This window comes from Triticum urartu, chromosome 6A (genome assembly GCF_056163025.1).
Source record: "Triticum urartu cultivar PI428250 chromosome 6A, HENAU_Tu73, whole genome shotgun sequence".
Lineage (NCBI taxonomy): Eukaryota > Viridiplantae > Streptophyta > Magnoliopsida > Poales > Poaceae > Triticum > Triticum urartu.
In genome coordinates, this window is record NC_141878.1 from 47,729,049 (window position 1) to 47,745,437 (window position 16,389).

Sequence of the window (16,389 nt, forward strand, 5' to 3'; positions counted from 1 at the left end):
CGGGAACTATTTGGCCGTCAGAAAAGAAATGCATAACGAGTCTGGGTTACCAATGTTTATCCAACCCCGCCCCCTATATAGCCCCTCCTTTTCTAAGTCCGCACCGCTAAAAAAATAGCATATCAATTATTGATGAGTGAAAAATATTCAAATGACAGTAGTCCGAATCCATTGTTTTAAAGAAGGGAGAAAAATTAGCAAAAATTTAGCACGGGGATTTCGCCAAACACTTGCCGGGCTTGGGGATCCCCACGCGACGATATCTACATAGGAGGATGGTACTTGCATGACGGACGGATGAGAGGTGGAACAACAACGTAGGCAAAGCGGCATGGCAACCGGGTGGCCAAGGTGGTACAGTGGCGGCGACGTCCAGGGATGAGGACGTCCAGGGATGAAACAGATGCAGAGCAAGGGGGACACGATATAGATGTGGGATCCAGGTGTGGTTTTTCGTGGGCCAGGGGTGTCGAACTCCTACACGACGGAGGTTCGAACTCCCACAAAGAGACATTAGCACAATATATTGTACTCGGTGTTTCGATAAAAATAGGCATTAGCACAAGTATGAGAGAGAATTTTTAGGGCTCCTTTGATTCATAGGATAGGAAAAGTGGAGGAATAGGAAAAATGGAGGATTGGCATGCCCTGTCCACATGAATCCTATGGGAATGGAAAACACAGGATTTGGCACAAGTGCGTGTTTGATGGGAGCATAGGAAAAACATAGGAACTCAAGGCATTATAATATTACTATTTTGAAGGCTGTGCATTCAAACAAGTAGCCGTTGGTCACTAAACTAGCCGTTAGGTTGCAGCAGTACATATACAAGCTCTGCACTTCATACAGCTCTAAGAACAAGTTTCGATTCATATGCACCAGAACGTTACAAGCAAGTCTTTGCTATAGCTGAAGTTTTGCTGAAGTTTTCCTCGTACTTGCTTGACCGTCTCTGAAATCTGAGCTTAGTTCTTCTAATGTACATATTCCCTTTGCTGCACTTGCTTGGTTATCTCTCAAATCTCAACTTAGTTCACCTACTGTACATGTTTCCTTTGCTGTCGCTGGCCATCCGAAATCTAGAAAATCGACAGCGCCATGTTTGTTTTAGTTTCGTGGTTACAATTTTCAACCCACCTGGCCACCCCATAGCATCATGTCAGCAACAACCATCACCATCAGAAGCTATATTCTTTTTTGGTTTCTGCATGCTGTAACTTATTCAAACATATACGTAGAGGTAAAATGCAAGAAAGAATCAAATCAGGTGTCCTAATATCATCACCCAGTTCAATGATCTGCACTAAGCTGTATCAGTTATCTGCCAAAAAAATCCAGAGTAACACTAAGTGACTAGCATGCCAGAATTAGTCCTTGTTGATCGACCAATAAATTACTAGTACAAGATTTGACTAGACAAATTAAGTAGTTTACATTTAAACTTGTGAAGTCATGATAACTCAGTAATTTTCCACAGGCTTGTTTTCATAGCGTCCAATGGATCCTAGCTACTGTCGCAGATCAAAGAGTGAGGATGAGTTTTCTCTTTTTGTTCTTCCTACTTTAGGAGAACACTCATATTCCTCAAGGAGACCTATGCGCACTTCAATACTCACAGGCGCACGGCGTGTAAATGAAATTTTAAATGGACATGAAGACCTATGCAAAAGGCACTTTAGAATGGAGACTGATATATTTCAAGCTTTGGTTCAGAAATTGCGCGAGAATGATCGCCTTGTTGATGGAAGAGATGTCTCAGTAGAAGAACAAGTGGCTATATTTTTGTATGCATTATCTAAGAATGCAACAAATGATACTTTGGCAGATTGGTTTCAGCATAGTGGACAAACAATCAGTTACTATTTTGGTGAAGTGCTCAGTGCAATTACTGAACTCTATTCTGTATACATACGTCCACCTTCCCTACACCCGCATCCAATCTTGAGTAAAGAAAAGTTCTACCCTTTCTTTATGGTATGTATAAATGCTTATGATCAAGTTAGAGTAACATAATTTCAAAATTTTATAGAGAAGATTATATGGCTTATGTACTTGTATTTATGCAGGATTGCATCGGCGCTATAGATGGTACACATATTCCATTGAAACTACCTGCTGATGAGCAAGAACCATATCGCAATAGGAAGCAAACATTGTCGCAAAATGTTATGGTAGCATGTGATTTTGATCTGAAGTTTGTGCATGTGCATGCTGGTTGGGAGGGATCGGCTTCAGATGCAAGAGTCCTACAGGATGCACTTAACCATGGTTTTCAAGTACCCCCCGGAAAATTTTACCTTGTAGATGCTGGTTATGCAAACACACCACAATTTTTGGCTCCATATCGTGGTACTAGGTACCACTTACAAGAACAAGGAAGAGCTCGCCAAAGGCCAAGAAATTACAAGGAATTATTCAACCTACGACATGCACAACTCCGAAATCATATCGAGAGGATTATTGGTATACTAAAAATGAGATTTCTGATATTGAGAGTGGCTTCACATTACTCGGTGACCAAACAAATTGACATATCAGTTGCTAGTTGTGTGCTGCACAATTTCATACGTTTGCATGATGGAGATTTTTCATGGCCTGAGAATACTACTATGGAGATTGATCAAGAACAATTTGTTGATGTGCCAAGTGGAGACCACAACTATCACAATGATATACATGCTTTTAATTACTCTAGAGAAGCTGGGAATCAAAAACGAGATTATATAGCACAGCAAATGTGGGCACAATATGTATCACGAAGATCTCAGAATATGTAATATTTTATCCAAGTTCTGCTACCATTCATGTACTTGAAATATGAGATGCAAGTTGTGATACCATTCTTGGACTTCATGCTTATGATCAAGCTAGTTTTGCTGCATGCCTAACCAAAAGTCTCTCGACATACCTACCAAAATATACTAAACCATCATGGTCAGTTCTATGACCAATTTAACTAGACAAAAGTATATGACACCCACAGACCAAAAGCTTCCCTAAAATATGACCTCTGATCATAGTGGATCACCACCAGTCCACCACAATGGCTAATTTTGATCATTTGTTTGGGCACGTGCAATCTCTCTTTTAAGCCAAGCCAACCGTAGTTCATTAGTAGAGTAGGACAAGAAAACTTCCGTGTTCTCCTTACATTTGAAGATATCTGATGCCATCAGCATATCTCCTAGTTGTAGACCTTCCAAGCCTTCAATTGCTGTGATACACTTGTTAATGTTGTAGGGGGCCTCTAGCTTCTTCTCCTCAATGGCAGCAAATCGATCAATTTCTTCCTTCTTCAGTTTTAAATACTTCTCATGGAAGTCATCAGTAGCACTACGCTTCTGTTTTTCCCACGCCTAGTGTCATGTTTCTCCATTTGTGTGGATCTTGGAGGGGCTTGCACATGCTGAATAGGTGTAGATAGATGCGGGGGAGAATCCAAGTTGGTTTCCTCAAGTTCTTCATCTAAAGTAAACCGCATGTCCGACTCACCGGTAACCGGCATAGTAGGTGATGGTGATTGATCGAGATCAGCCATCTGTGTCAACTGTGACAAGGGAACTGGTGCATACTTCCTCTTGCTAGTATAATGGTCCATGCCTTGGCGAGTTATCCCTTCAGCATAACGACCTAGAGAATAGTTCCAAAGACTTGCTTAGAACAATCAAACATTATATACAAAGTTTAGGCTGCAAGGTAAAATAGCTACAATGGAATTGTGAATATTATGTTGAAGTCACCTTCATAGAGTGGAGCTAATTCTTCATAAAAGGGAAATGATCTTTCTTTCCATTGGAGAGCATCCTTGCTGTTCGTACGAGCAGTAAAGCTTGCCCAAACACTATCAGGTGCGTCTACCATTTTTCTGTCCTTATCCCATCCAAAGCCACTTACATCCAACAACTTTTTCACAGTACGATAGTCTCTCTTCAGATCTTGCTCCTTCTGTTTGACTTGGTTGAGAGTAAATGACTGATCAAACTTTTGATTGAGTTGATGAAGAATATTATTCCATGCCTCCTTGCTCCAAGCATTCTGTGTCCGAAAACCAGGCACATCGTGATCTTTTAGGAGTTTAATAAGGTACAGCTTCATTTGGTGACTCCATTTGGCTCGAGAGTTACCTTTTGTGATTCCTAGATATTCAACATAATTGTACAAATTTAGTTTCTAAATCAATAACAGATCAAAAAATAAAATAAAATTGCATATCTAAGTTTATCAGTGTCACCGTAACATCAGAACTTACCTATTTCTGGATGAAGACCTGTAGTCCCACCATCAACTTCAAGATCAATTGCACCATTTGATTGCAGATGATGGCCTTGTCGCTCAGACAAGCAACGTCGATCAGCCATCTACATGCATCATATAGTTGGCATACAATTTTTACAGGGCACAAATGATATTTGTTCAGAATAGAATCCTTGAAAAGGGAAATTTTAGTACCTTGTGCAGACAAAAAAATTACCACGTGATGATCCAATAGCTATGAAGAAAATAAGCTCATGCTGCTCATACAGTGCCAAAGAACCAGAGGAAAAGTAAAAATATGGGTACCATCACGACACAGTCGTGCAACTCAATTGCTAAATAAACGAGCTAGACATTAGCAAATACATAGTGAATTGAGAATTTAGTCAAATCTGAGACCTCTTATTTTTTTACCTAATAGCTGCAAAGAAAATCCCCAAATCCTGAAATAACAAGCTCGATCTAAAAAATCAGAGAGAATCTACAGCACGTTGCAAACTAATACTAAGCAAATCAATCTAATCTATGTGTATAATACCTACAAATTCATGGGAAATCATGGGAAGCAAAGGAGGACCGGATCTGGCTTTTGGAGTTGCCTCGTACCTTGTTGCTGGACTTCCTATACGGAGGAATAGAAGCAAGGAGGCCGGCCGAGGAGCTGACCAGCTGAGCAGAAGGCCAGGCAGCAGGCCGAGGACCTGGGCAGAAGGCCGGGCGGCCGGCCGGCCGTGGCGGCGCAGCACGACTAGGTCGATGCTGAAGGAACTGGGGGGCGGTGCTTCTGTTTGCGATGTGTCTTGTGAGAAGTTACGCGAGCGTTTATTTACCGCGAAAACTGAGCGCGCGCGTTTTTTTTTCCCGCCAGGATTCTTTCCGAGAGCTTCGACCTTTTGGAAACTTTCCTGTGAAATAGAGAAGGGGAAAATCCATAGGATTGATTCCCAAGGTTTCTATTCCTGTAAATCAAACGATTACCAGAGGAAAAAATCCATAGGATTAGAATCCTATGAAAATCCTACAAAAATCCCATGAATCAAAGGAGCTCTTAATATGTATTGTTTGTTTAGTGGGTGGGGCTAGGCGCTAGATCCCGATTAGTCGCCTGCCAGCCGCACGATGCACCTCATGTGAGTCGTGCGATTTGTGTGTCATCCTTCTCATCACACCGCTCGCAGAAAAAGGGGGGAATCCCTTGCATGTCTGGAAGAGATAGAGGAGAGAGAGGGGGAACAATGAGGTTGTGTTCGGCGTGGCTAGAAAAGATAGAGGAGAGAGAGAGAGGGGGGAGTGGGGTTATGGTGAGGTTGGGTGGTGGTCTAGACATATCCGGACAATCTCATCCCTCCCTCCCTACACACGAGCTGAGTTTGGGGGAGTCCTTAGGCTTCCTTCCCTTTGACTGTTGGTCTGTTGCACGTCACTAACCCGTCATGTGCACTGCTGGGCCACCTAGATCTAATATGTGTGCTGCGACACTCTGCAGGGTACTAGTGCACCATGCACGCAACCACCGTTAGTCGGTGGTCGCCACTCGCACCATGTGGCCCCATGGACGGTGCCTCCACACACTCGTGGATGGGATGGGCTTACCATTGCCATGGGGAGGACGTAGGGGTAGGGATAATGGGGTTTCCTTTTTTGGTTGGAAGGACATCAGTGATTAGGTGAAAGCTTTGATGATTTTGGTTATATTGCATAGATTTTGTTGGGGATTCTTAAGTTTAGGTATGATTTTTCTGTAATTAGTTTAAATCTTGGCCTGATTAGTTGGCAGAACTTTCTAAAATTTGTTCAAAGTCCTATGGATATTTGTTCAAAGTTCACAAAAAATATATCTTTCGATGGTTGGAATGGTTCAGTTCAAATAATTTCATTTTGGGGGTCCAATTATCTGGGTCTTTGAGGTGAAAGATAGGTGTAGATGGAAGGCGGGTGAACGGTGTCAGGATGAGATGAGCAGAAGGTAAAAGTTCAAGAAGAGCTCCGGAACCACGGGGTTTGTCGGAAGTGAGCATCCCCATGATCACCCATCGATTAGCCACCCTCGTAATATTAACTCCAATATATGTAACGACCACAACAAGAATACACTACATTTACAAGACTTTTGTACAGTTAATGTACTGGTCATGTATGATTCAGAAGAGTAGCATTCTGGTGTAATCCTCAAGGACAGGGAGCCTGTGCTCGTGGTCGTAGCCATACATGACGCTGACCATCCTTGCGAAATTGAGTGACGCTCGAATGAAGGTAGGGGATAGTGATGACCTCGTCCTGGAGAAGCACTCCCTGTTGAGACACTCCCACTCACCTGCAATCATCTCTAACATGTGCCCCTCCGCGTCGCTATGAGGGCTCTCTTTTAGGTAGAGCTCCTTGTACGATCCATCGAGCCCTTCCTGTGCTTCATCCTGCATGGGACATAGAGAAAAATAAATTAATGTGCATAAAATTCACATAAAATTCCTTTCACTACTTGGCCATTAGTTAATTCACATAAAATTTCTAGTAGTAATCCTTTTTAAAATATGATGTATATATGTGCATGCGCAGCTGTACATGCATTTCATGGGCGTGTCAAAGTTTTTGGTGTGTTCTGACCTTTGCACTGCCCATGTCGTCCCAGAGCCTCATGATTTTTGCTGGGCATGAGATAATCCGAGACATGTGGTCGTTATTTTCCTCCGTTAAATCATGGCCTAGCATGAAGAGAAGGTGCATAAACAAAAGTGGTGCTCCTGAGGTGATGATGCCGTTTCTCAGGTAGTCCTCCCGTGTAGGGACCTGATTACCAGACAACCATTTTGCCTCAATCATGAATCCATCAAACAAAGTTGCCCACTGCAAGATAACGTAAAGAAGGTAAGCTTTCTCCAAGGAAGCTCCAGTGTTATATTGTTAAGATTTTTAAAAATGATCAATAAAAAATTGTAGTACATAAATTTAAATATATTTTTTTGAAAGGAGGATTACCCCTGGCCTCTGCAGCAGGAGATACACACAGCCATACATAAATACAAATATATGAGGTGATACTATTAATATATTTAATTTCTTAGGCAAGCAAAATGAAGAATTATTCCAGAAGACATACGGCTTTCTTGAGATGATTGATTGAGTTCAGTCCATGCTCTTTCATGGACATGTCAGCGATATCATTTGTTATATTGTAAAGAGCCTTGTAGCATGATATCATGTAGCTTGGGAGTGAATCAGCTGCTTCAAGATTCCACCTGTCAAAATGTGCATTTTGTGTGTGAAACTTTTATCACAAGAACATGTACTTATATATCATCGTATAAGGCATTAATTAAACCATGATTTTTTCCTCCATTAGCAAATAGATGCCACTATTGGCACATAAATTCTACCATATGCTATTTCCATTTAAAACAAAAAAGTATAAATCTACAAAAAATACTCACAAGCCTCGTATGTTTAACTAACATGTCTTCTATATATAAATAAATAACCCCCATTACTAAATTTCTACAGACATGTGCATGCTTCAATGCGACCTCAATTATTGATCGGATAGCGGTCCGATCAAAATCTTGTGGCATTAGCAAGTCATGCATATACTCGTAAATACATTTTTTGCACTAATCTATCCATGTACAACATGCCACATGAAGTCATTCTCTTCCTGCATTAATTTGTTGTGTGGGCATGGACGATATATATGTGTTGGACACTTGGAGCAGCAAACTTATATAGTTCATGCTTCACATTTTTGTTAAAAGATGTGCCGCGTTAAGTTCAGTTCAATTTCTTCTCTCTTTTTATACAAATTTTTGTCAGATATTCATATGTTTTATTGTTTCTAAAATATAAACCAAGGACAATCTCACATTGTTTTTTCCATTAGTTTTGGTTGTTTTCAAGCACCTATTTATGCACTTGTTTTAACACGAATTCCCGTGGCAACATGTCAATGTTAGAAAAAGTATGATTGTTTAAGTGGACTTTTTAGGAGGCTATTTATTTGTGCAGGACGGAATTATGCGGTGAGTCGAAATGCATTAATCTGTAATGGGAACATGTATGCTCACATTATGATTGCCTCATTAAAGAGGGAGAGCTCCTCTTGTGTGGCAACAAGATCAAAGATGTCATCCACAATGTAGACCATTGAGATGATCTTTGTGGTCGCAATTCGATACTTAGAGAAGGAGTAACCCTCGAGGATAGTCATGGGCCACATGTACCATTTCACTACTTGGTCCCTTGCAGCCGGTATTTCTTTGGCCAATCCCAGATCCATCCACCATCTGTGTGTGAAATGAACATTTAATAGTAAAAATCACCCCACTTTTAATTGTGGGATTACATGAGCAATTAAAATTATTAATTTATAGAAAATTTGCAGGAGTTCTAGCGTTTCTCTTATCAAGAGAATGAGTAGATTAGACAATCTCTACAAAATTAATTATGGAAGGAGAGTACCTGTTAACCTCTTGCATTTCCCTCTGATGCTGAAACTTGTTAATCTGAAACTCTGCAACTGCCAGCTTCTCAATTGCAGTGTTCCTAGTGGGCAAGCTCTGGAGGTAGCTCAGGTGGTGCCTGGCCTTGTACTGCATCAGGCTGACATGATATGGATGGTCTAGTGATTGCCTTACATATCTTGCAAGCTTTGGCTCCAAGTACTTCAGTGTAGATCTAAGGTGTTTGCCTGAGTACTCCTTTGCCTTGTAGAGCGAAGCTTCTCCCATGTTGAGGTGTGACACATCATGCAAGCTCAGCAATCCTCTGATGTCTTGGCTATGAGCTAGGCTGAAATCACCATTACCATCTGCAAACTTTTGAAGAACCTCATCTGCCGCGGTGAGGAGAAGGGTTTTCAGGCAAGTACATATAATGAAAAAAAATATCTGGGATAATCTGCTTAAGGAAGACAATATATTTTATTCTGGAGTTGGCTACACCTATGTTATTATGCCACTCACACTATTTTGTAAAAATATGTAAAATATAGTTTGCTGACCAGCTGAAACATGATATCCAGCTTCCCTCATCAGCCTCATGGAAAGGGTTACATCGAGGAGATTATCACTATGTGTGAGATCCATGCATGAATCCACGACATTGCTGATCTCGTCTTGGAAATACTGGTCAATGCAGAGGTGTTTGAGGTGATCAACAATGGTCATCATGCCGCTGCTGCTTTTTGGGTGCCGAAGGAACAACGCTTGCACACCTGTTAGGCCTTCTTGGTGTTGCACGGAGAGCAAATTCTTTGTAACAAGAAAACAAAATTTAGAGACATGTGTTATATCATAAACTACTAACCACTATGAGTTAACAACAATCTTGATAACATTCATTCAAATATTTCAAACTTTGACTTTTAATGTATGAAAATTATTTAGATTGCTGAGTCATATACTATTGATCATCGAACTTCTCACAAAATTACTTCCAAAATATCATAAGCTTTTAATGTTTTGTTAAACATCTTCCTATAAAATTACGGTTCATCTATGTCCCAATCAATTGAGATTTTCTTAAGTCTTTGTCGATTTAGAAAAATGAAACCTACACTTCTAGAAAAGTGCAAGCCTTATTCTGTTCTGAATTTATTGAGATTTTCGCAAGTCTATTTTGATTTAGAAAAAATGCAACCTGCCAATATAACTGAGACTTCGCAAAACGAGAGAGAGAGAGAGAGAGAGAGAGAGAGAGAGAGAGAGAGAGTACACAACAAGCGTGCATTTTCAGTGACAAAATATTCATGTTAACTGTTGTGCCGTACCAGAACTATATATACCTTTTTTTTGCGAAAAAGAACTATATATTCCTTTTTTTTAGAACAAGAACTACATATACCTGGAAGTCACAGTTATCGGACAGCGCACGGGACGTGCCCCCCCGTCGCCCATGGCAGATCACCGGCGCCCAAGGGCAGAAGAAAGCATTTGGACGGCCTCTCCGGCCACCGTTTCCGGCCACCGGCGAAGCCGAATGGAACATTATTGGCTGGACGGAGAAGGACAAGGAGGTGATCTGGGCAGCAGCCATCAGTTCCTTGATGCAAATGGCTCTTTACTAGGCAGGTCTTCGGATGGATGATACGGGCTGTGCAAGGATGCCCCCGAATTTATAGGGAGAGGAGAGCTCGATCGCGGCATCGATTCCCTGATGTGTGAGTGAGTTGAGTGGTGTCCGGCGTGTGAACCTGGAAACCGCCGCACAAAGCATAGTCTCACGGTTGAGCCACGTGCAAAATTCACCGGTGAATTTCTTCCATCGATAGTTGAAGCCTTTAATAATCTCATCGTTGCACTGAGTATATATATACGGGTATAAAAGGCATGTCTACACCCCCAACCGTACCTAAAAGGATGTCATGTACGCAGAAGAAAATGCTGACGTCTAAGCTGATTTAATTAGAAGAAAGAGAAATTTGATACTTTGCAGATAAAACTAGGACGCCGATATCCACCACATGTGTGGTATATTAGACATGCGCCTACACACCGTGTATGGTGTGAACAGAAGGCAGTCCACACGGGCTGTGTGTAGGCGAATATTAGAATTGTCTACACGTGCGGGTGCAGCTACTTCGTGCCACACGCCCAACAAATACTACTTATTTTCATCCCGCGCGTGTGGCACGAAGCAAAAATGCCCACATGTCCTGCGCAGCTACATTAGGTATCCGCGGGATGACGATTTAGTTGCCATCCTGGATGACAGATGTAGTTATCCGGGATGGCAAGTGTAGTTGTAAAAGCATGACAACTCTATCTGTTTTGGTTAACTATAATTGCCATGTCTAATTTATGGTAGTTGCCGTGTGTGATTAACTACTTGCCACATATGGTCAAACAGTAGTTGCCATGTGTGTTTACCTAGTTGTCACGTGTGGTCCAACCATAGTTGTCATGTAAGGTTAATCACACTTGTCATGTGTGTTTATCTGGTTGCCACGTACGCGCAACTGCAGTTGCCATCTAGCAAAGAATCACAGTTGCCATGTGTGTGTACCTAGTTGCTACGTTTACATAACTGCAGTTCCATCCACAACGTAGAAGTGTCGTGTGGGCGAAAAGCAGTTCGCCCACATGCGCATGGACTAGGTGGTGGCTGTGTGGGCAGAAACTAGTTCGCCAACACAGCGCAGCTGGCAAACAGCATGGTGCGGGGCGTGTGGGCAAACTCTTTAACACCCACACACCAGCCTCATCCTACGTGGCATGCAAATTTTGCCTCAATGTGTCAAGATTCATGCAAATTGCACTAGATGATGATCCACGCGTGTGGGCGAGTTACAAAACTGCCATACGTGTGGGCATTATTATTTCCGTAAAACTATACCATTGCGTCAGATGCTTATTCTCACTGTATGGAACATGTTACAAGGGAGAGAGGGATTGGTGAAATAGTTCGTTGTATTACTTGAGCCTCGTGGGCATATATATAGGAGTACATGATCTATTTGGAGTACAAGGCAAGCCAGAATATTTCCTAGTCTAACCTATGTTTCCTAATACAATCACGTTACTCAACAGCCCCCCGCAGTCACAACGATAGCGACGCAGACGGTGAGACTGGAGAAGATTCCGAAGGCAAGCCGACGGACACCCCCCCTCCCACAGTCGTATCGGTCGATGCATCGCGGAGTCGTGGCTGGAGTGAAAACCGACGAGGTTGCTCAAGCAAGGCGGTAGCCCTTTGTGCAGTTTGTCGAGGTATCCGAGCGCGTGAGTGGTGGAGCCGTGGTCGAGGTAGCCGTGCGAAGAATGCCGTGGTCAATGTCGAGTCGGGGTGGCCGGTGTCGAGGAAGTCGCCGTGGAGCCGCAGGCGCAAGGGGGCGCCGAGTTAGCATGGGCGCAGTAGTGTCGAAGTAGTGGTGCATCCGGAAGAAGATGTGGTTGATGACGCGTCGCGGCGGGTTTGCCAAGCCCGGGGACACATCGTGGACGAAGGCACGCACCGGTGTTGCCAGCACCGGGCATGCGTAGACGGACGAAGACGAAGTTGACGAAGCGCCGACCAGGCTTGCCAGGCCCGGAGACACGTCGTGGATGAAGGCACGCATCGGTGTTGCCAGCATCGGGCATGCGTAAACGAGGGACCTGCACAAGCTGTACGCCATATCAGAGAAGTCGGAGAGGCCAACAGAGAAGAACTCGATGACGATTGCGGCGTCCATCGGCGCGGGGCCGATGTCACCAATGGTGGTCGGAGTAGATGAAGTGATCGGGATAGATGACGGCGATGCTGGCGACGGGCTGGTGCTTGGATGAAGACTAAGGGGGTGGACGGGCGGCGCGACAGCGGCCAAAGAAGAGCAGCGGCGGCGGCTAGGTTAGGAGTGCGGCGGCGGTGCTCGAAGTAGGCGAAGAACCCTAACAGCGTGACGAAGACCGGCGCGGATGGTGGCGTTCCTGCGCCAAGGGAGACGGCGCGACGCATACCACGGGAAGTCGACGCGCAGGGACGGCGGTGTACCGCGGGCCGCGGCACTATGGTCCAAAGGGGCGATGTAGCGGCAACGGGCAGGTCGGGGCGACGACGGAAGATTCGGGGCGGTCGCAGGGACCACGGGCCACGGCGCTACAGCCCGAAGAGGCGGCGCAGTGGCGGAGCGTGGGTCGGTGCAACCGCAAGGACGGCTTCGGGACCACAGCGTGGACCGCGTGCCACGTTCGCTACGGCCCAACGGAGCGACGCAGCGGTGGCGCGAGGGTCGGTGCAACTACAAGGATGGCCTGAAAAAGACGGCCCCGAACGGCGATGGACCATGGGTCGTAGCACTACGGCCCAAAAGAACGACGTAGCAGTGATGTGGGTCGGTGCAGCCGGGAGAACAACAGGGCAACAGCGCTGCGGCCCGACGGGGCGACGCAACGACAACCCGGTACTCGATCAGTGAAGAGGCACGCTATACTCGGTGATGATCTTCAGGGATCCAGTGGAATTGCGCGCATACGGTTGATCAGACCGGACATGGCTAGCCAGATCAAGAAGACGGGAACGAACTCGATGAGGTATGGGAGACGTGCATCACGCGGCTGTACAAGAGTGTTTTTTTGAGCATCAGTACAGACACAAGCGCTCATATACACGCGCATACCTTCACCCCTATGAACGCATACACGCACACCTTACCCCTATGAGCATCTCCGAGAGATCTAGCCGGCATATCATCTTGACATTTACGAAGTCACCGTAGGCGCCTCGTCGTCGACGGAAACGTCTCCTCTCACTGAAAACGCATCGCCGGAAATCCAGAAATAAATCCAAAAATAATGCGAGCATTAGGATTTGAACCCTGGTGAATTGGAGATATCACTGTCCACCTAACCAACTCAACCACAGATTGATTCACGGCTGTACAAGAGTGTTAGGTATGCAAGCATACATGCACGGGACGTGCAAGCAATCAACTCATGCACGCCGTGACGGGCTAGCAAAAGAGCAGCCACGCCGTGAGCGGCCACCACAGCCGGTGAGCAGCCCAGTCGGCCTCGGATGTTGTGATGCAGTCATTCTTGATGGATGATGAAGATATCGATGGATGACGATAGCCGGCGGATAACATCATGCGGATGGACGCGCGGACCTCAAGTGTTCCTGAGACCCCGCATCTCGTTCCAGCCGAAGGTTGCCGGTGTTGGCGCCACAAGGTTGGAGTAGAAGCGCCGGGGTCGATGACGGCGACGGGCGACGCAAACCGATTTAAGATCGAAAAATTAAAAAAGAATCGTCGATCAAGACAACTGATGGGAGAGACAAAAATCCGGAGCAAGGGCTTGGGAAAAAGACTCTCTGGGGCAGCCGGTTAACACGACCGGCGGACGAACTCTAGGTACGGGCGGCGCGGCCTCCGGCGGCGGTCATGGAGGCCGACCGCCCCGGGGGCGGCGCGTGGGTGCGGAAGCGGCGGCGGCTAGGGTATGGATTGTGATTAGGCTGATACCATGTTAGAAAGGAGAGAGAGATTGGTGAAATAATTCGTTATATTGCTTGAGCCTCATAGGCATATATATAGAAGTACATGATCTGTTTAGAGTACAAGGCAAGCCAGAATATTTTTAATCTAATCTATATTTCCTAATACAATCACGTTACTCTCGGGGTTTGGGGCCTGTTTGGTTGACGCCTAGGTCAGTCGCGCCAAATTATTGGCGAAGGATTTCGCCGCCTCTATCTCACCAGCGTGCGGGCGTTGAAGTTGAACGAATGACCAAAAAATTGAGGTGGACAGGGAACTCTGGCTACGAACCAAATAGACACCGATACTCTACTTATTATGGTCAATGCCAAAAGTTTGGTAAGGCAGCCTCAGGCTGCAAATCCAAACAGCCCCTTGAACCCTGAGCGGTGTGTCTCCTTTCTACCCAACCAGCTTTTATCTGAAGAGAACAAAATAGAAAGAAATGTCGCTCCTCATCGTGAGAACAACGAAAGTACTATTTCCCTAGTTTCCACTCAATTTAAAAAAGCGATTCGGATCCTAAAGTAACTTAAACTAGTAACATTTCTGCATGCATATGTTACTACTCTACGTTACTATCTACATAGTGGGTAGTAATACATGTGTGATATAATGCAAGCCTTCATTTATTTAGATGTAGAGACGTTTTGCCTTGGGGTACGTTGTATTAGAGTAACATATTTTGTTACTACAAATATCTCTCCCCTTGTTGAGTACTTGTCACATAAGCAAATTTGCCTTAGGATGCGCTATGTTACTAGCTAAGTTAAGTTAGTCATAGTAGGGAGTATGTCAGACTAGTAACATGCATAAGTTACTAGTCTATATGTCACAACACTGAAAAAATAGCACGCTATAGCATCGACCATAGCACGCTATAGCATTTTGAGAATTGTCTCGCTAAATAAATCACTGTACAAATTCTTGCTAATAGCACGCTATAGCATGATATAGCAGGCTAATAGCATATTTTAAAGCCAGTGCTATTTTGTTATAGCGCGCTGTTTTTCCCCCCTTGGTTACTACCTCTATAGCTGGTAGTGTCATAGGTTTCGAAAAAGTATGATAACAGAGACCTCTATTTGTCTCTCTTCTTTTTAATTACTTGCCACATAATCTTTTTTACTTATGTGACATGCATGTTACTATTTATTTTACTCTCACTATGACTCATCTTACTCTCACTATGGCCAGCCTTAGAAGTTGTTTGGTTGGTGCCCATGCCGGCCCTTTCAAATAGCGCTTTCCAAAATTTTGCCACATGAATTTGCCGCCAGGAATTCGCCCGAAGCAGCGCAGCCTGCTACAAAATCACGAGGGGTGACCAAGTAATTGGCAAGGTTCCAAAATTTTGGTTGTGATCCAAAGACAGGCCAACCTATTGGTCAACGGCCAAAATTTTGGAGATACAAGACTTGCCCAAATAAGACTGCCAAAGACTCAAGCCTTTCAGATTGTAACTCTCACAAGAACAAGTATTATAGATCCAATCTAGGGCTTGTACTATATAAACCCATTCATCAGTATACATCTTTAAGTAGGAAGTACAACTATTACCCACCGGGGGTGATCATGTAAAACCACCGTTTTCTTGCTGTCTCCGATGAGATCCCTCTGGGCTCATATCCCTTGTTTTATGCTTTACAACTCGTGACTTGATCATAAGATTGGCGTTGAATCAATCGTCGATAATTTGGATGAAGGATGGGTAGAAAGCGAAAGGCTTTGTAAGACCTTGATCGTTGTCGGCGGTTTCGACGCTCGTGGGCGATGCTTCCCACCTTGTAGGCACTGCCTTGAACCCCCTCGTCTAATAGTCTCGAGGTGTTGTGTGTACCGACACGTATGGTGATGGTGCTGATGCATGAGTGGGATTTTGACGAGCCTCTAGTCCGGCCTCTCGCCAGTACTTGGTGCTTGTAAGAGCAGCCCCTATTAAGACAAAGGCTTGTGCTCATGGTGAGGATCAAGCAAATCCTGTTTCGTTCGGAGCTTAGTTTTTGTTTTGCTTCTTGTTAAATTGTAATGAGTGTCTGATTGCCTTTGATTGTTCACTTCTCGGTGCTCGTATCTGAAGCTAGCTAGTGCGCCTAGCTCTACTTCTAGTCGGTTGATGACTTTATGTTAGTTTTTGTTAATTTTATTTACGGAAATACCATATATTAAGTGGCACAGACCTTTATAA

At 44.3% G+C, this 16,389-nt stretch overlaps 1 protein-coding gene and 1 non-coding gene across 3 annotated transcripts; both read right to left on the reverse strand.

Moving 5' to 3' along the window:
• Positions 1-2,763: 2,763 nt before the first annotated feature.
• Positions 2,764-5,066, reverse strand: LOC125530294 (L10-interacting MYB domain-containing protein). The gene is made up of 5 exons (XR_015609430.1): positions 4,862-5,066; positions 4,451-4,512; positions 4,251-4,359; positions 3,742-4,137; positions 2,764-3,631 (listed from the first exon to the last, which is right to left on the reverse strand). It is a non-coding gene; the product is annotated as a L10-interacting MYB domain-containing protein (transcript).
• Positions 5,067-6,396: 1,330 nt separating this feature from the next.
• LOC125516239 (S-(+)-linalool synthase, chloroplastic-like) lies at positions 6,397-10,294 on the reverse strand. Of its 2 annotated transcripts, none has more exons than XM_087527970.1 (7): positions 10,102-10,294; positions 9,246-9,482; positions 8,705-9,077; positions 8,311-8,529; positions 7,353-7,491; positions 6,860-7,099; positions 6,397-6,669 (listed from the first exon to the last, which is right to left on the reverse strand). In XM_087527970.1, the coding sequence occupies exons 1-7, from the start codon at positions 10,277-10,279 to the stop codon at positions 6,397-6,399; spliced, it is 1,659 nt and encodes a 552-aa protein (XP_087384096.1). In that variant the 5' UTR covers positions 10,280-10,294. The 2 variants fall into 2 exon arrangements, with proteins under 2 accessions (XP_087384096.1, XP_048537672.2); XM_048681715.2 differs by having other exon boundaries at positions 9,246-9,495; positions 10,088-10,294.
• Between the last annotated feature and the right edge of the window lie 6,095 nt (positions 10,295-16,389).

Coding starts and splice junctions, on each gene's coding strand:
- LOC125516239 (XM_048681715.2), bottom strand. CDS start 10,279: ATGGCTGCTGCCCAGATCACCTCCTTGTCCTTCTCCGTCCAGCCAATA. Junction 9,078..9,245: donor TGGATATCATGTTTCAGCTG/GTCAGCAAACTA, acceptor TCACCGCGGCAG/ATGAGGTTCTTCAAAAGTTT. Junction 7,492..8,310: donor TTTAATGAGGCAATCATAAT/GTGAGCATACAT, acceptor ACATTTTGACAG/GTGGAATCTTGAAGCAGCTG.